Here is a 20,898-nt window from a genome sequence, read left to right as displayed (position 1 = left end):
TACGCCTTACTCACTTAATATTATTTTATATTTTTCCCATCGCGATTCAATTGATTATCCGTTCCTTTGGAAACGAAGCAAAATCCTTAAATTTCAAACTACGCGTGAGTTTTCACTTTGAGTACGGCCTGTTGCCGCCAGAGGGTTGGCAACGCTGCTACGGACCGTCACGTGGTCACTTCTAGGGACATTTCTTCTCCGAGCCTCGTCCGAGAATGACGATCATCCGACCGGCAGTCTAACTTCAGTTTTCCTTCACCTTCGCGTTATCTTTTTGCAGTATCTTTTAATTTATTCTTCGGTCTATCGTACATCCTCGTTTGCTGAGTTTTTTTTCCTACCCCAGCTTCTGTTCAGTTTTATTTCGAATTCTCCATTTCTTTACCGTATCTTAATCCCCTCTTGCCGGTATCTTTTTATCGTGGTACTTTGTATCCGGCGCTAAAAATTTATCATTTTCAATATTGGCGACTTGTCTCGTTTCTCGTTGGGGCCTTATTCGTAAGCCTTGCTGCTGTCGTATTCAGTCCCCGGGACGTTGAGCAGGGAGTACGAGTCACCAGGTATTATAATACGTACGAACATGCAGGCAGCGGATGCCCGGCCCACTTTTCCGTGGGAACGCGTTATACGCATCTGACAATGTACAGGATGATGATGACGATGGCGGATCAGCCCTGCTACCTCAAAAAAAAAAAAAAAAAAAAAAAAAAAAACCCTCCTTCACGAATATTTCCTTCTTTTCGTCTTTTCGTATCCATATATTGCGTAATTACATGATGCTTTTCTTGCTTTTCTGCAAGTGCAGGTCGTAGAACTTGAGAGAACAAGCGAAATGTCTATCCGTCGATTCTTACCTTCGTCTTTTATTCGTTCGTTCGTTCGTTCGTTCATTCAGCCGATTATGATGGAACAACGATAATTGAGGTACGACACGTGTACTATATAAGGTTTTTTGAAGTTGTTTTTTTCCTTCACTCCAATAGTAAAAATCTATCGAGATAAGAAACGGTCCGATAAAAATGTGGAAAATGAACGTGGTGCGTGGAGAATGACATGTCTGTATAGATCAAGAATTATCAAGAATTTTTGAATAGAGATAACATCAAGAGCCAAAATCACCGGGGCCACCCACGCGCTTTTTTTTCGAGTTGCCAGCTTCGATCAATAATAATAACAACAATAATAATAAACTATTAAATTTTTAAAAAAAAAAAAGTTTTTTTCGTATCTGCAATATGTAAATAAACACATCCTAAATATCCAAAACGATTCATTTTAATTTGTCCTACAAAAAAACGCCCTCCAAAAAAAGATATGAAAATCGTCTCAAGTTACCAGACTACTACCTTAACGATACCTGTTTCACTCAATTTTTCTAGTCACTGTAAGAAATGAAATTTTTCTCAGCGTACGTATATGTATATAACGAACAATCGAAAGAATGGATAATCACGGGCCGCAGCATCCTAGCAAACGATTCAAACAACGCGATGTTTCCAAAGTGTGCCAACATCGCGTCGAGCCGCCGGACGATGATCGATGAAAGTAGGAGTGAGGAGTTACTTCACGGTGAGGCAAGCCTCGCGTCGTCGCTGAGAAGTGAGAGAAAGAGAGAGAGAGAGAGAGAAAGTAAGAGAAAATGAGAGAGAGAGAGAGAGAGAGAGAGAGAGAGAGAGAGAGAGAGAGAGAGAGAGAAAGGCGTCGGTACATCGCGTAACAGGCGTAACAGACTCCTCGCATAATCGGCGAGCAAGGATCTCTGGCTTCGCCGATGCTTCTCCATTGCCAATGAAAGTCTCCCCCCCCTCCCCCCTCCCCTCGTCGTGTCACAATGAAAGTAAAACCGTTCTCGGTCTCGTTCTCAACCGGCTTCGAGTATTTTCGCTCTCTATCGTTCCGATTCGCGCAGCGATTTTATGGATACATGCGGATCAGTTTCGCGCGATGCAAAATGCGATAGAAATGAGAAGAAGAAAAAAATAAAAAAAAAAACCTTTTTTCAGGGTGGCCACAGGCCTGAAAAACCCGGAGTTGTCGGGGAATTTTTAATTTGATTATGGTAGATAACTGAAAGTATCACTTTTCTATCACGGGAATTGGAAATGATTTTTTGAGGTTAGAAATTTTATTATTTTCGTCGAGAGAATGAATTGGGTTTTAAACTGACTTTTTTGACGTTATATTTTACTCGAATTTCGCATTGAATTTGAGCCGAATAACGTAGAGTTAATAAACTGAAGGGTTTAGGCTTTAGTAACTTAGTAGAACTGGGGAAATGTTGGGGAAAAGTGGGTAGAAAGTCCTAGAACATGTGGAAATGTCATGGAAGTTTTTTCCGAAAAATTTATGGCCACCCTGTTTTTCGCTACCCTTAAATATTGCCCTCTTACGTCGATTTACATCTGTAAGATTATTTATTTGTTTATTTATCTTTTCTTATACTTTGAACGAATTGAACACGTTGAGAATGTTTATGGAAAGAAAATTTGTAATATCTATAGCTGGCACAGATAAGACGATTTTGAATTTAATGGCTGGATCGAATGTGAGATTCAAGTTCATGATTTCGATGGTATCGTTGTCGTTGTTTTTTCGTTTTTTTTTTTAGGGATTGTGCAAAATTTGGATAAAGCGTGTAAATAATTTTGGAAACTTGGCACTTTGAAAGCCATTTAGGAATTCCGAAACAGTGATATTTTTCCCAACGTTCATAGTCATTAGTCACGTTAACGCTGATTTGTCTACTACAACAAATCAAGTTAGGAGGTAATTAAACTCTCCTCGAGTTTATATCGTACAATACTGACCTTACTTGGTTGATTACAGGTAGGATTTCGTCGTTGTTTACTTTTCTAATTCTACACCTAAAGCAGGCCTCTAATGCACCGCGTGTGCGACACAAGCGGTTGTGTATAAGTGTATAATCTGAGGAAGATATTCGGAGTCCTTGGTACCGAAGGTGTCGTATCTTATCTCTCACCTTTGTGAGTCGAATGTCGTATCAAGGCCGCAACGCAAGTGAAGCACTATTATAATTAATCGGAAGAGGGATAATATGTGACTGTGTTAACGTGTGTTTTGTGCACATTGTAACTTCGGGCAAAACCGATAACGTCGCTCGATTAGAACGTACAACCTACCTGTAATTATATTATACATGTATCGATATTCGGTGCTCGAGTAATTCGGTTATAAAATGAAGCAGCTGAACGTTATGTGCAGGGTGTATAAATTAATCTAACGTACTTTTGATACTATCGGGTCACGCTCGTTATCATCATCATCGACATTTATATGGAGAATTCCATGCGAAACCCAACAACGTTTGATCCTAAACATTTTTGATTCTGTTCAATACAATTCCTGCAATTGTCCCGGCTCTGAAACAGTATCCTGAATTTTTTCAGACCTTGTATTCAACTGCTTAGTCATTGATTAATATTTTGCTTATTTAAAGTTTGAACAAAAAATTCTTAGAAACTATATTTTCTATTCCAAACTTTCAAAACCGTACCCATGATGGGCCGATTTTTAAAATATTTTTTTCATCACTCTCCATTTTTTTGTGACCAAGAAAAACGTTGTTTAAACGGTCTGGAAATGCACACAAAATTCTCAAAATCTGCTATACTCAACTTTTTTCATCAACTTCATTACGAAACCCGTATAGAAATTTTCTAAGTGAAAACTCCAAGTTTTGAGAATTTTTCGGGAATTTTCAGATCGTTTGAACAATGCTTTAATTGATCAAAAAAAAAAAAAAAAATTAAAAGCGCTAAAAGAAAATATTAAAAAATCATACAGTCATGAACACGATCTTGAAATGTTTAGAAAATAAAATACAGTTTTTGACAATCATTTAAGAATTTTGTTAAAGGTCATTTTCAAAATCACTCTCAACGTGCATAAATAATTAACCATTTCAATATAAAATCTGAAAAAATTGAGGGTACTGTTTCAGGATTAGTAGAATTTCAGCAAAAATGTTGAAAAAAATGAAAAATTGGGAGGGTCCGATGGTTGGTTGGGTTCGCATGGGATTCCTTACGTTCAGTACAACATTGTTATACACGTGGGCATTTCTTCTCCGATTTTGAGGAAAGCGTGTTGCACTTTATTGCATCGCCAGAGTTCGCAGTTGCGAAGAATTTTACGACGGTCTTGTTATAGCCCTCGTGAATGCAGTGAAATGCAGAAAATGGGACCGTCTGCAGTATATGGTCATGGTCGGGGATGAAATTACAACTGCAGTAAATAATGAGAAAGGAAGGCCGAGCATCCGCCAAGTTTCTAGAGAGTATTTGCGCCACTGGGTCGCACCTTATTACCACCGGTTATAACAATTTACTGACAATGAAAAACGCTTTCAAAATATTTAGATGGTAAGTATCCTTGTTACCCTTACGCGTATGAATTATTTATTGCGCTACCATGCTGTCTAAATTAACTTGCTTACAACTTTCTCCCAAAATTACGGTCTGTATCTTATACGTATAATATATATATATATATGGATTAGTTACCTATGACAATTTTATACATCGTAGCCTACCTAGTTTGCTCGAAATTTGTTGTACAAATGAAAAGATGACGAAGAATGTCAAATATTATTCCCGTTTCAAACTCTATTTTTTTTTTTTTTTTTATTTATTCGTTATATTTGTTTATATATTTTCTTATTTCTTTTATCTTGGCGATCACGCGTGAAAAATATTCATGCGGACAGTTACGAATTTGAAACGTATTCGAGTATTATTCGATACTTGTTACTATTTTTGTTATTATTATTAATATTATTTTTATCATTATTATACCCTGCAGTTTCGATCATCATATTTATATATCTCTTAACATGTTACCGCATGTACACCGTAGGATTGCTCAAGTGTTGTAATTGTTATTCATTAATCCGCTGCGTTTTTGAACGGCGATTAATTATTTTACCAACAGGTAATGCGATATCACTTTCTTATTGCAATCAATCTGCGGCGTTAACGCTGCGTATTCCGCGTTTAGTGACAAATTTGCGCGTGAATTTTTTTTTTTTTTTCCTGATTTTTAAACGTTTTCTTTCTTACTTTCTCACATTTCGGTTCTTCGACCAATGAATCGTTAATTTTTTTTTTTTTCCTTATCACTCCGTCTATCTTGCGCAAACGTACAACAAATCTCGTTAAAACACGCGATGCTGAGTTAATTAAAGGACGTACGTATGTTTTTACTTGTATACCGTACAACTCCTACATGGCCGAGCGATGGTCGCTAAACTGAATATAATCGATGCATCGATTAATCAAGTCCAGAAAAAGAATCGAACGCGACTCGATTGAATCGGTAAGAATTAATTGAATAATCGATTATTTCGTATTATTTTTTGTTTTTTTTTTTTTTTTTTTTTCGTAACGGTGCATTCGGTCAGGTAGAAAATATTCATTTATCTTTCACTAATTATATCAAATATGAGCTCGATAAGTAAGACAACGATAATGATTGATACTCCGATCACACAAATTGATATTCCACAGCGTCGTTAATGGGATTGAAAAATGAAAATCGATAGTGATGAAATATAATCGAATCACCCGATTAATCGATTTTGAAAAATAATCGATTACGCTCGATTATTTGGAAAAAAAAAATAAAAAATAATCGTTTCGATCGAAAATCGATTAATCTTTGATCGTTATTTACCGCATGCGCGCGAGAGGCTCCGTTTTAAACTATATGGGTATATTGTAAATATAATTCAGCACGTTCACGAGTGTTGCCCAATTTTTCTCTCTCGCTCTCTCGAACGACGAGGGCTCGCGTTGCAATGAGTTGACGATCTTTCGCAACATTTTTTTTTATCCCCCCCCCCCCTTCATCCTGCCAGCCCTACACGAAAGCACTTCCGTGCATGCCTTACGCGTACATAATACACCATATCTTGTACCTCGAGTACGTGATCCTCGATTTACGCTATATATTACACATATATCTATGTATTACGGTATATACATATATACACGTTTGTACTTTACAGTTAGGTATTATATACAATTTGTAATTGTCATAAGGTGGTCCGCGCGCAGACATGACACAGTGGCGTAACTTCGGGTGAAAGGGCCCGTGGTGAAATATATTCATTATTCTATATTATACATAGGTATATATTTATATATACGTTTTTTATTTTGCTCCATTTGTTTTTTTCAACTTCTAATTTTTATTATTATTATTATTGTTGTTGTTGTTGTTGTTGTTGTTGTTATTATTCTCATTAATCAGAGATTCAAGTTTTATCGACAAATTTTTAAAATCACACTTTCGTCATGCTGCACGTTTCGTTTTCTGATCGATGGTAAAAACGGAGTTGAAATTTTTGGAAACCGTTTTGTGCGACGACGTTCGGTTGAAATAAAGCTTGGACGAAATTGATGACTAAAAAAAAAAAAAAAAAATTTTATTGACATTCAGCTGTACGTGGTTGTATACGGAGTAGCTTACGTTGTCGCAGCCTCAATAATCTAATGAGAATCAGCCGCGCAAGTGTAATGTTTATGCGTACGGTTTATCGATAGGATCGATTTTTTATTTTTTTATTTTACTCATTTTAATTATTGCTTAAACGGCACAATTTGCAAAAATTGTATTTTTATTTCTTTTTTTTTTCTGACAATGTTGGACCGAGTTGATAAAATTGAAAGAAAATGTACACGTTTCAATTAACTATTTGTCAATTGTTTTTCCCTTGTCGTTGAAAATCAAGTTTTACTGAGAAAATATTTATGAAGCTATTTGTTTGATACTTTTTTATCGATGAGTATTCGAAGAAGAAATAAAGAGAAGGAAAAATCAGCAAGAGTCCATCGTAAATATTCGGGTTGAATAAAAGAAATTTATAAATAAAAAGTAAAAATTGAAAGTCGGATTTTTCTTCGATTATAATCGATAAATAATTGGGTCATAGGGGATGAAACTTTCACGAGTATTCGTATCGATTAACATTTCTTTACTCGGACATGTAATAATTCAATTTCATAATAACAATATCCTCAAATTTTTATTTCATCTCACGTTTCTGTCATGCGATATTTAAGCTTCAAACCAGCACAGCAAGGCCAATAATAATCGTGCACCGATGTTCATGGGAATCATCCATTGCAATAATTTTAATTTAAATTGAAATATCATAACGATGTATCAAAGTTGTATGAATTTCATACAGCGAACGTACGTGCGAAAGCGCGTCCATAATAACTGTGCGTATGTATGGATATAAAAAAAAATATTTACATCCATATATGTATATATACGTATGTTGCAGATTCGTTGAATTTCAGTAATAAACAATTTACATTATATATTATATACCTATGTATAGATCTATACACGTTATACGTATACGTAGAAATGTGAGATGATTAAAAGTAAGAGTTTTGCGAATATTTCTCACTCGGACATTTCATATACGATATCTCTCTCTCTCTCTCTCTCTCTCTCTGTCTCTCTCTCTCTCTCTTTCTCTCTCTCTCACCCCCTCCGCCAGTCATTCTCCATGAAACGCGCGTCGCCGGTCTGCAACCCAGTTCGCACGGCCTTGACACGGTTACCCACATGGGGGATACCTGCTACCCAGCCTCACCTGACACACCACACCGACGCAATTAGAATTTATAATAAATTATATTTTATACATCTCAAGTATATCGTATATCCAGCGTAAGCCTCGCATGTGCATGTATGTGTATTCGTATATATCTGCGTTATTATTCTTATTTTTGAGAGATACCTGCGCAGAAACGAGTGAATAGAGAGATTGTCGCGTCCTGCAGAGGCTGTAATTAAATAAGTTTAGTTATATGTTTATTTATTCATTTATTTATTTAATAAACAAAAAAAGATTTACATAATAATTACAGAATCATTAAGTAAGCATCTGCAGAGTGGTAATCGAGGTTACATGTTCGTGGCGTGGTGGTACAGAAACTTGATAAAAAATGAATAGTGATATGAAATAAATTATTTTTGTTTGAAATAATTTAATGATACCCATTTTTTTTTTTTTACCTTTTTTTTCTAGCATCAAGTATTCATTTAACATTTGGGAGTACATTGTAATCGCATGTTGCTTTTGTAAAACTATTTTTCACACCGACGGTGTGGGGATACTATTATTCTTATTGTTAGTAACAGTATTCGAGTTTAGGAATTTTACTATCAACGTACCGTAATGTTATTTTAAAAAGATTGAAGCGACGAGAGGTGGTCCGAATTTAAAGGATTGTTATCGATGTTAAATTGATTCTTATTTTAATTATCGCTCGATACAGATTATATCTTGCGTGTATTTACGCTGCATTACATTGGGCAATAATTTAAATCCGAAGGTCGATGATCATTGATTCCGGTCCCTTTCATTTATCATCGATACGATTCGACTCTGCGACAATTCGTCCGGTTGTTACTGATCGGGATTTTCGCGGACTGCACGCGGATAATGTATAACGCGGGTGTTGGTTTATTGTTGTTGCGTTGTAACGTATTCATTGTTGCACTGTACTACACCAGGTGCAGCTGCTGCATCCGTCAATTAGGTATATGCACGCGATAGCCTACGATTATCCTGTTGCTGCTTGCTGCTCGCCGGATGATTCTAGCCGCGTTTATACAATTCCACGTTACAGGTACACGCATCGTGTTTATCATGTATAATTAAGTCACCGTACAGAGTGCACCTGTAATACGTATACGGTGCGGAGATATTGACCGGTGCCTTCTTCATTTTTATGTTCTTCGTATTTTTATCGCCAATGTTCGGAGGTTGTGTTATTACGTACATAACATAACGTACGTGTATTATTTTAACCGAGGATGAGAACGATCTTGAGCAAGATCATTTCTCAGCTCTGAGGATTTCATTGTTTCGAATCGTTGTGACATTCACGGAGTATTCTTTGTTATAAAAGATAGTATTTTTGTACATGTTTAACATGTACTCTATTTTATTACGCCAAAGTTTTCAGCACGCATATACGTGCAATTATTGTATACTGTATAGGCGGATGAATGTGGTCAGTAAGTCGAAGTATTTCCTACCCACGACGACGACGATGATGATGATATAGCCCGTTTCAAGTTTGCGATAGTTGATATCAATAATAATGCACCGAGTGCGAGGTACCTTTTCTTTCTATCTTCTTTCTCTTCTTTATACTTGGACATTTTTTTAACGGACGAATAGAAGAGCTGAATTTAAGTATATCGGTGCATGTTATGAGATGACGTAAATTCATTGTTGGTTATTGCGTTACAGAGCTGAACGCTGGTTGGTCATGCGGTATATAATACATACAACTAACTTGTGTATAGTAACACGTTCTTATTATCGTTACCATTATTATATATTAATTACGAACCATTTCGAACCCAGTTTCACAGATACGGGTCACAGCTGTGGGTGTGCGAAAGAGAGAGAGAGAGAGATAGATAGATAGATAGTTTAATAGATAGTTAGATGCACAGATAGATAGATAGACGGACAGTTTATTTGATCCACGGTAATGTTGGACAAGTTTGTTTTACATTTATGCACCGTAAAAGGGGGAGAGAGAAAGAGAGAGAGAGATTGCCCAGCATTGCTATAAGTGATACAATGAGTTAGATTTTACTTTTAGTTTCGAAAATGTTATAGCAGCTAGCGCGGTGGGGACATCGCTCGTTATGCAGCCTTGGCACACTTTTGCCGCGCACTTATGACAAATATTACGACTAGGTGAAGAGAGCATTTGTAGGTATAACGTAGGCATAACACCTATACATATATGTATAAGTCTAACTATATACGTACGTGCATACATACGTGGATACGTGGACGCGTACCTTACGTACATAGATGTAACATGTACGTGGTTTTACCGATACATTATGCATGTATAAAACGCGTATCGACCGGCGGTCCGCGCGAGCTTATCTGCATCCACAATAAAACTATCTCAATTACAAATAGATACTTATATATATATATGTATATACATGTATGTAACACGTGTGTACATATACACGGATGTTCGTACACCTGCCTTACATATGCAGTGTTACGATGCATGCGCCTGAAAGACAATTCTAAAACACTTTCGGGCCTTTGGGTTAGGTTCAGGGTCGATTAAGAAAGAAACAAAAATAAATAAATAAATAAATAAAAAATGAAAAGTGAAAAACGCAGCAACCTTTTCCTGACCTGCGGCAAATCGAATATAATATCTCTTTACACACGGCTTAAAAACCTATTGGTGATGTGTGTCGTAGACGTTACAGATGCGATGTTTTCCTTATTATTGTTGTTATTCTCATTAGTTTTCGCTTATCGGTCTATTTAATAATCTCAATAACGAGCTCAATATAATTGTCACCTGATCATCATTTTCGTAACTCTTTCAACGAGAAATTGTATTATCCTAGACTGATGTTTCTTTACGTTACCGAGGCACGGCACTCCTTGATAAACAATCGTATCGAGATTCTTGTTAATTTATCTAGACACTTTTTCCAATTCACTTTATTAAGTATACATGTCTTTGTTTCCACAGTTTTCAGTCCGCATTACTGCTTGTAATTCAATTCCTGTAATATACTATTAAATTCCGCGTATATAAATAATATGAAGACAATAGGAATAAATAGATGGGGGTCTTATTTTATCTTTTGGCTGTACTCCAGATATTTCGTATGGGTCACTGTTCGATGCAACAAATGCACATACGAGCACCTGAGTATGCATCTATGTACGTAGATGCATATATATTCGCTGTACCAAGATTGCTGATTCTATTATGTTGAAGTTGGTAACGTTTTCGTTACAATTCATGTTAAGGAAAAGTTGGGAAAAGTCCGAGGTTCGAAAATTTTATTCGTTCGTTATGTACATACATTGCGTCTAAACATATTATAGATTTGTCGAACAGCTGGCTGAACGGTAAAGTTAGCTTTACATATAGATTTTAGACTTTGTTTTGACTTTCAAATCGAATTTTCACATTACAATATAGACTTCTATTATGCACCCTTAAAGTATCATCAGCTTGTCACTTTTATGTATACGGTATAAGCAGAAGGTCATCCACTGTCAATTAACGGATATTTTGAATTTCCGATGACTTGATTCGCCTCACTGATCATCTCCGTTCCAAGCATAAAAAAATCGAGCTCTTATGAAAATGATTACATACTTTCCCTATCCATATTTGTCGCACAGTTGATATGTAACATCGGTTTCCACGAAGTCTAATAGCCGGATTTCTTCCCATGCGTTTTCACTCCCTTTCTTTATTACTCATACGCTTGCTCCTTTCGGTTGAAATCTGATTCAACACCAATTTCATGTTACGTTACAACGGCTGCGTTAAAATGAAATACTATACTCGAGTAGTTTGAAACGAATTTCTGATTCCTTTGATTTTCTCCTACGATGCAACCACGGCTTCTCGTTACTTGCGCACTTGATTATGCTCTGGGTGGATTTTGCGATACGTCCGTTTATCCAATTTCGAAATAACAACCGTAAGATGAACGACAGTTGAACGGCTATCCGGACACGACGCGTTTCGTACTGCAGCTGAGAAAGTTGTTGCACTTACACGCGCTTTGCAATCGCTATGCAGGGGGTCGCGTGCTATTTTATACATACGATTTGACAAGTCAGTCTGACACTCGCAAACTCTTCGACTCTCCGTCGAGTTTCCGATATCTCCACTTTTCTTAAATTCATTACGCCTTCTTGGTAGACGCGGGTTTAATCTGCAGTTTTTCCTCCCACTCGTCGCAAAAGCTCTCGAATCCCCGTATTTCACAATACCTCTTGCAGACAAAATTACGTTCCTTTTATTCTCGCATTGCTATTTTCTCTTCTTTTTCGTTATACCTATGTACATCATTTGAAAAAAACGTCCCTCGCAACCTGTTTCGTAATTTTTTTCCCGTACAATATTGGATATATGAGTCATTGATGTAATTCAACTTCCACGCCGCAGGCTGTGCATATCCTTAAAACAAAAACCCCTGCAATACATGCATACCTATACAGGTATACATAAACATACGTCACAAAATTCCATTACGCTTACGTTCGAAACAACGACGGATGTGTGTGTGTGTGTGGGTGTGTGTACGTCGTGTCATCGCATGACAAAATAAATGTAACATTACGTGAAATCGAGTAACACGAAACGCGTCACTCCGCATCCCGCGCGTCGATACGCCTCTATGACCATAGACGCTGGCTGTAAGTGATTGTAATAAGTGTGTTACGCGCGCATATCTAGCCGCATGTCCAAAAGACGATCGCGGCCCGTTGAGATGCTGCTTCGCTCTGCAGGTGTACCAACGACGCAACGACGCAACGCCACGCCAGGATCTAGGAATATCAGGATTCCTCTAACCGCGTGCACATTAGACGCTGCTCACGCTTGTCGCAAGGCACGACGGGCCGTGAGCATGAAAGATAGAAGATGGATAAATTGTTGGGTAGATGAAAGATAGGCAGCTAGATAGACGATAGATAGACTGATAGATGATCAGATAGATGGGCGGAGAGGGCTCGCCGTACCCTCACGGAAAAAAAAACCCCACTTGGGTGTAAATTCGTACCCCCAACTCATAGATAATGCTAATTTCCCATAAGAAAAAAGTTAGGGGTACGAATTTACACCCAATTTGGGGTTTTTTTTTCCCGTGAGGGTAGTACGACGTTGAGCCGCGGTGATCCGCGGGAGGGAGGAAGGGGAGGTAGTGAGTCGCGGCTGCGTCATGTTCCCGGCGAACTGGGTCAGTAGGTCTCCCCTCCAGCGGCTCTCGCTCGCATCGACATCGCACCGCAAGCTCGCTGCTTGCTGCTGTTGCTGCTGCTGCTGGTGGTGTTCGCTGCTCGACGACGGGAGTGCCAACGGCGTTGCTGTTGACCCAGCTGTAAACAGCGGTCTGCCCGGCTACCGAGCCAAAGAAGTTCTTCTTCTTCCTCTTCTTCTTCTTCTTCTTCTTCTTTGAAAGCAAGAGTTGTCCCGCGGTTTGACGTTCGGCGGGGATGTGACGTGATTCTGAGCGCGTAGAAAAATCCATGATAAACCGAGTTCCTCTTATACAAAGGCCGACGCATCTCACGATGCGTAATATTAATGCGTATCTGACGCGACGATATTAGGAACTGGTGTTTCCATATCGTTTCTCTTTTCTTTTACTTTTTCTTTCTTTCTTTCTTTCTCGATGAAATATTTTCGAGCACATTTTTCTTCTTCCTTTCAACCGTATTTTTCATAACTGGCGGTGAAGTAACGCGGAAAATGCAATTCGATTCAAGGATCGACGCGCGTTGTAATCCTGCCGCAGGGCGGAACCCGTTCGTAACGAGAATTTTAATCTCCCTTCGCTACCTGCGCACACTTCGTTAGTTCCAGGGTATTATCGCGTATACGGCGTGTCAGCGGTGGCAGCGGCTACCAGTCGGGCAGTATAACCAGATTCTTACCAGCGCGGTGTGTTGTTACAACACACTCGCAAGATAGACGCAAACGCGAACGCTGGCTATACGAAACTCGTCCCATTCCCGGCCGTGTCGGGCGGTCACAATCTGTCTACCCACTATCCTGGAGACCGCGGATCAGAATCAGCACCGGCGAGGAGAATATCCCATATCCGCGGGTCAATTATCGTATTACTCGCCGAATGAATAATAATCGTTACACGACTGCAGGGAAATTGATCAAAGTCGATCCGAAGAGAAGTAAAAAAGAAAAGTAATAATATCGCGGGAGTCGGTGCTACAGAATATACATCGGCGATGAAAATGTACATCCGAGAAACGAAATTTTTCCAACATACCTACTCGAAAAATCGTTTATCGTAGATACGCGTAGCACACAGTGTAGCATTTTAGGGTTGACGGCGATGCGACAGCGGGGCGGACAGAGGCACACGTGGCTGCTGAGACCAAGCGGCCCGCAGCGCGGCGTTAAAAAAAAACTCCTCCCCCCACCCCCCGCCCCTGAATCAGCAGAAGCGGTAGCACACCAGCGAGCGAGCCTGCCAGCCGCCAATACTTGTCCGGCCGACATAGACCTGGTTCCGTAAGTGGGTCATCCCCACCGCGGAGACACCGGGCCGGTTCCTCCGCCTCCGCCTCCGCCGTCGTTGCAGCGACCCTCTCCCCCCTCTCTTCCTCTGCCTTCTCTCTCGTTCTTGCCCTAGTCCCGCGTCGATTTATCCGTCTCTCTCTTTCTCCCACAGCTCCCGCCCCCTCCCCTTCCCCTCAATGTTTGCGGAGCGCCCCGCAAGTCCTAACCTACCCCCCCCCCCCCACCCGTTCCTTTCCTCCCTCCCGCCCTTCCTCACCCCCCCCGGCACCTGGTGCTATGCGCTGCCGCTGTTGCTGAATCACTTTCACTTATGCCGTGCGCTGGTGTTGGTTCCGAGTCGTTCGGCGGAGTAGGAGAAGGTGGTGGCGGAGGAGGGGCCGCAGTCGACGGGTGAGGACCGGGCGCGAGGCGGACAACGACTACGACACCACCACCACCAATAACGACGACGACGACGACGATTATACGACCCGACTGTACGACCGTAAACGACGGACGGAGAGACCGCGACACGTCGGGACGTTGGAAGAAAGAAGCGGAGAGAGAGAGAGAGAGAGAGATAGAGAGAGAGAGAGATGGGGGGATAATAATTCGAAGAAGTAGAAGTAGTAGAGGGCGACGATGGGCAGAAGAGGGTCGCGTTCGTTTCTCGTAGCGGCAAACGGACGAAATGCAAGAAGAAGGGAACGGATAGGCGCGGAGGCACGAGGCTTAGACAACGCACCGCCGAGCCGCGCGCGAAACACCGAGACAACACCGTGCCTCTTTGCCTCTGCCTACCTATACGAGCGAGAAGGGTAGGAGGGGTGGCGGCCCTGCCGACCGAGCGAGGAGGCCGAATCAACTAGTCACGAGCGGATACCCGAGACGCGTGGTCGAGACCGCGGTGCTTCTCTTTCTCTGAACGAATAATAGGAGAAACTAACGGATATACGTAAAATAGTAGGAATACGCGTGTTTCGACATCGTGTCATATGTAACGTACGCGGTAGCGCGCTGTCATTTTTACGAGGAGAGGAGATATAATCGTATAACGCCAAGTGTCGTTGAGATCGATCGATGGATCCAAGTTTTCGTCGTTCTATTTTTTCTTTGTTTTTTCAATTTTTTCATCGTCGACCTGTGACTGTTTACATCGTTTTAACATCATTTTGTGCATAGAACGGACTGTGACGAAACATTGATTACCAACGAGTGGTTGTGATTTAACTTAACTCTGGTTAAATTTAATTCCTTCCGGTCGAATGTTTACTCGTTCTTAAATCGCGTGCTGCAACGAAAGTGTGATGACTTTGTTACCGCGAGCATGTAAATCATCGTTGTTGTTGGATTACACTTTACAACGCATCAAGACATTTATTTAATCGTTCGCCAATTGCTACCCGCGATTTGTTAAACATCTTCCAACGCAACGCATCGCGGGGTGGTTTAATGTTATTTTAATTTTTTCTCCTTCGTCTTCTCACCTCGCAAGTGAATCCCGTAACTTTGTACAATCGTGGATACTGTGTCAGCGAGAGCCGTTTATTGGCTTGTTATTTATTTATTTTTTTTTTCTGTTACCTCGCAGCTTGATAGTTCGTGTCTTTACTCACGCGTGAGCTTGTGTGTTTTGGTGTTTGTGGGTGTGTTTCGTTTTTAAGCACGCGCTAATCGCCGGCGTGTGTATTACAACACGCTACCTATACACCTCTCTCTTTCTTTATCGTTCTCGTTTTCTCTCGGGTACTTCCCCTCCTACCCTTTCTTCGCAACAAAATTGCGAAAATCATAACACGTACCGAAAAGGATTATAAACGATTACTCGTCGCTGTGATTATTGTGTGGTGGAAAAACATTGAATAATATAAAACAAACGAGCCAACGAGAAAACAAAAAACAAATAAAGTGTCACGTTGAATTCTGTCTACTTTTTGTTTTTTTTTTTTTCTTTTTTCATTATATCGTCGTCTCTTCCCCCCAACTCTCTCTCTCTCTCTCTCTCTCTCTCGCGCGCTCTCTTCCCCATCGCTGATAAAACATACGACCAACATATAATAATACATGCCGCTTCCGTGCCTCTGGATTACAGTGAAAATGTGTCACATTGGTGTTTCGTGATATACACAAATATACTATACAAAAAACAAACGCACGTTGGTACATACATGCATAAATACTATATACATAGACGAGAATTTTTACATCGTAAAACAGATATACGGGAAAACTGACACCGTCGGATACAGAAATCTGTAAAAAAAAAGAAAAAGAAAAAAAAAAAAATACTAGAAAACTGTAACTGTTACAATTCAGCCACAATGAAACGGACGCTTGTTATATTTTCAAACGACGATCATCACTACATTGCCAAAGTGTACCACCGACTCTTGTTATCTCACAATCAGTGAGGGACTTGGTGGTGTATTAAATAACAACAACAACAACAACAACAACAACAACAACAATAATAAAACTAATAATAAAAAAACAACGAAGAATCGTGCAAGGTGGTGACCATCAATCAATCATCGACGTGCGTCGTCTGGTGTGTGTCGTTAAGAACGTGCGTCGCGTGTCCGCAGCCCGAAATTCGGGCGTAGTGTTGAGGCAGGACAGGGACAGGCTTTAATTGTTCGTAGAGAGACGTCGCGACGATACGTATAAACATTGAGAGAACGAAAGGGAAAAAAGAAGGATTAAAATTTGTGGAGACCACGGATTTCGTTCGAATCAAGGTTTACCGCGAGTATTTCCTCCGATCCCTGTCAAGGGGTGGCGGCGAGGAGGAATTGGATTAATGCATTGCCCTCCGAGGAGCAGGAGGGGCGGGAATCGTAGCGTTAGCGTTAAAAGCAACGGTAGGAGGAGTAGGAGCAGCAAGAGTAACGTAACGGTCGAGGAGGGTAGGCCGGTGTGTGTAACGATAGCGAGCGGGTTGATTGTGTGATGTTATTGGAGATGGAACAGCATTCTGGCCTAATGTCGTTGAACATGTCGCCGTTCCATCTCAGCCCCCAAGGCAGTCCCTCGCAGGGTGCCGCGGGGGGTCAACAAGCGTTGGCTGCCGGCGGTCATTACAGCTCGCCGATATCGTACTGCGCCCAAAGTCCCCCGACGACGGGGGGCGGCGGCGGCGGAGGTCCTGGTGGTGGTGGTGGTGGCGGTGGTGTTTGCCATCAGCAAACCAGCAACGCCGCCAACAACAACAACAACAACAGTAACAGTAGTAACAACAATAATCAGCAACAGCAGCAGCAGCAGCAACAAATGCAAAACCAGCAACAGCATCAGTCCCAATCTCAGTCCCAAGCTCTCGGTCTTTCGGGTATCGATGCCGCTTTCTTTGACGCCACTTGTCCCGAAGAGAGGTGCCCAATGTGCGGCGATAAAATGTCCGGATATCAGTACGGGCTTCTCACATGCGAATCCTGCAAGGGATTCTTTAAACGCAACGGCTCGCCGAGCGTTAGCAAGAAAGTGTACACGTGTTTGTTCTCGCCTACAGGGGGCGGAGGAGGTGGAGGAGGAGGCGGCGGCGGCGGTGGTTCGTCTTCCGGAATCGACGGCGGTACCTACGCCGGGGGCGGAGGGGGCGGTGGTAACACACCCGGTAATAATACCGGAAGTGCCACCTCCGCCGGCGGCGGCGGCGGCGGGGGAATGGGACACGGAGGCGGCGGTTGCGTCGGTCAAGTCGGGGGCGCCGGTGGTGGTGTCGGTGTCGGCGTTGTTACCGGCTCGATACCAGGATCGTCGGACTTTACCGACGCGAAGGACATTATCGAGGAACTTTGCCCTGTTTGCGGCGACAAGGTATCCGGTTATCATTACGGACTACTCACGTGCGAATCTTGCAAGGGTTTCTTCAAACGTACCGTGCAGAATAAAAAGGTCTACACCTGCGTCGCGGAGAGGTCCTGTCACATCGACAAAACACAGAGGAAGAGATGCCCCTTCTGCCGGTTCCAGAAGTGTCTCGAGGTCGGGATGAAGCTTGAAGGTGAGCAAATTGAACTTGATTCTTTGTTCCGCTTTTTATTTTTCAATTTATTCCAAAGAACAGTTTTAAATCGATACCGGTCTAACCTGACCTAACCTAAACTAACCTAACCCAACCTAACCGCGTTATTCGATAACAGACGTACCCTGAGTAAAAAAAAAAAAAGATAGGAAAATCCTTGAATTGTGTTTATACCGCGGAATTTGGATTATTCCAAATACTCTTTCGCGATGCACTTCGTTTGTGATTTTAACGATCATCGAAATTTCATATGCACGATTATGCATACAAATGTCCATGAACGGTTTAATTATGATAAGCATGTTTGTAATATTGAACTCGTAAGTGCGAATAATTTAAAGTAACCGGAGACTTTGGTATTGTGGAAACAGTTTGGAGCAATCCGGTAACCATTTGGAATCTGAAACATGAAATCGGGGTAACTGAAAATAATATTCCCACCCTGCGCGAGAAAAGTTATATCGAATACCATTTGATTTGTTTCTTTGATTTATATCTTGCTTTTTTCATAAATTTTATACTTCTATATACGTATATCGGTGTTTGGAAAACTCGCCTTTGCCGCCGCGAGAGACTGTTGTATATATATACGAAAATGAAATGATTTTCACCAATCCGCGTGTCTCTCGGTGGAGTAACTCCTTTAGTAATCCAGTTTCGCATTTTAAAATCCACGCCCGGTAACAATCAAACTTTGTGTATATTGTACTATGTAGGTAGAATTATGGAATGCAGCTTCCGTACAACGATTCGTTGATAGAGGCGCTCTGTGAAGTAAAAGTAGCTCCGTTTGTCGTTTCGTTGTATATTACAACCAGGCATTTTAAATTTGATATTGGAATACGAATATAATGCGTCGTATTTTGCAATAACTAACTATACTAGGTCGTTTGTTCGGCGTACGGATCAACGATGCGTGGAGAGCAGACCTGCCTTACAGTATTATATTCAGTATATATGCAATTATTGTAACAAAGGTTTTTTTTTTTTTTCTCTCATACATTTTAGTTGGGCATTTATCATTCTATTAATGATGCAACCAGAATTGAAGTATCACCAAGATACGCGATATTGCTACGGATCAATAATACGGAGTTTGAGGATAAATAAAATGTATAAATATTAGGGTGGTCGTTAATATCCAAGGTATACTTCCCACGCCTGGAATCGATAGATAATAACGAAAAAAACAGTGTCTGAATTACTTTGGATCTTTAGCTTTATTGGAAAGAGTGGCGAAATCGATTTGATAATGAAAAAAGAAAAGTCTCAATTCTGGAGTAAAGAATTTTTTATAACTGTTGTTTAATTCGTTTTATTCGGTTAGAAAAGTAGGGTAAAAAAACGAGGAACAATCTTGTCTTTTCTTCTAACCAAATAAACTGAATTGAACGAGAGCTTTTAAGTTATTTGTTTTTTACTCGAAAATTGAGACACTTTTTTTTTACCGTCAACCTTAAATCAATTTTGGCATCCTTTCCAATCGAGCTAAAAATCTGAAATCATTCAGAGACTGTTGGTTCTTAATTATTTACCGATTTCAAGGTCGGGAAAGTTCACCTTGGAAATCAACGACCACCCTAATAAATATGTATTTAACGTATTCGGTTTCGGAAATTACAAAACCACCGTATTACAATATTGTAATTATTTGGCCTTGAAAAACGGCGCCGGGTCTTTAGCATTTTGGTTAGACGGGGCATCTGTGTTACACCTACATACAGTGATGACGTAGAACCGTATGTCACGTCATGTACCTAAAGTGTAAATATGTGTTCGAGAAATCTTATTTAACAGCTGGAAAATCCGATTGCTTGGTAAACGATTAAATAATCGCTTCTCACACGTTGTCTTATATCGGCCGATATTTGCAATCGTTAAATCTCTTATCGAATAATATCGGTAGGTACAGAAACATGCGCTAGTCGGAAGGATTTTGTTTGCAGAAAAAAACATAAAAGTTACTCCTTCGCGTCACGGATATCTTGAGATTGATGATGATTTTTTATTGAATTTTTTTTTCCTCTCGTTTATCTTTGTTATCTTTTGCAAAATTGTACGGTAGGCAGGCGTGTTTTTGAACGAACGAATCTTCCTTCATCAAAGGAGACGGTCAATTGAAACTGATATGAGACTTTTTTTCTTATCATTTTCAATTTCAACAGCAATTAAAAACGTTCCCTTTATCGAATATGAGAGAATTTTTTTTTTTTTTTTTTTTACAAATTTACTACGAAAATTCCGGATGGAATCGATATGGGAATAAGAGGGAACAATTTTCATTCAAATTGCATTTCGAAATTGCAATTCGAAACTTTGACGTTTCGCCAAAGTTTGATTCCTGCCCTTCGAGTTACGCCAACCAAACCAAATTCGAAATTCGTCGCCTTCGGAGCTTTTCAAATTTCCGACGTGCATCGTGGTCCATAGACGCGTGTATCGCAGTTTCCGCAACAGAAGGCGCGATATTTAAATGAAAAAGTGTGCGCGTCACGCGGATTGCGATTATCGGCCTTCTTTTACCCCACGTGTCTCGACGTCACACGAAGGCCCATAAAAATGGGCAAGGCCGGGGTGGTGGGCGTGTGACGTTTATGCCATACACGCAGACTTGCAACGCAATCATTGCCGTAATAGCGGAGGAGAAACGTCCAAGTGTTACGTCCGTGTCACGACGCTCATTACGTACGTACGTAAAATACAATATGACTGCATAGATTTACGTGGTGTACGGGTACGTTTATTACACTGCGTGCAGACGGTGACAATGACTTTGTTCATTCG

At 40.6% G+C, this 20,898-nt stretch overlaps 2 protein-coding genes across 2 annotated transcripts in view; both read left to right on the top strand.

The window, feature by feature from the left end:
- Nucleotides 1-16,421, top strand: part of LOC124176180 (early nodulin-like protein 2) — a 74,170-nt gene extending 57,749 nt beyond the window's left edge. The window contains exon 2 of the mRNA XM_046557107.1: nt 16,183-16,421. Within this exon, the coding sequence (XP_046413063.1) occupies nt 16,183-16,211 (29 nt within the window). The 3' untranslated portion in view covers nt 16,212-16,421. The remainder of the gene's footprint in view (nt 1-16,182) is intronic.
- The window catches only part of LOC124176173 (nuclear hormone receptor FTZ-F1), a 33,135-nt gene continuing 28,624 nt past the window's right edge, over nt 16,388-20,898 (top strand). The window contains exon 1 of the mRNA XM_046557090.1: nt 16,388-18,093. Within this exon, the coding sequence (XP_046413046.1) occupies nt 17,040-18,093 (1,054 nt within the window). The 5' untranslated portion in view covers nt 16,388-17,039. The remainder of the gene's footprint in view (nt 18,094-20,898) is intronic.

Source organism: Neodiprion fabricii, chromosome 2 (assembly GCF_021155785.1).
Source record: "Neodiprion fabricii isolate iyNeoFabr1 chromosome 2, iyNeoFabr1.1, whole genome shotgun sequence".
Lineage (NCBI taxonomy): Eukaryota > Metazoa > Arthropoda > Insecta > Hymenoptera > Diprionidae > Neodiprion > Neodiprion fabricii.
Note: the sequence above shows the minus strand (reverse complement) of the source record. Positions and strands in the feature narration are given on the sequence as shown.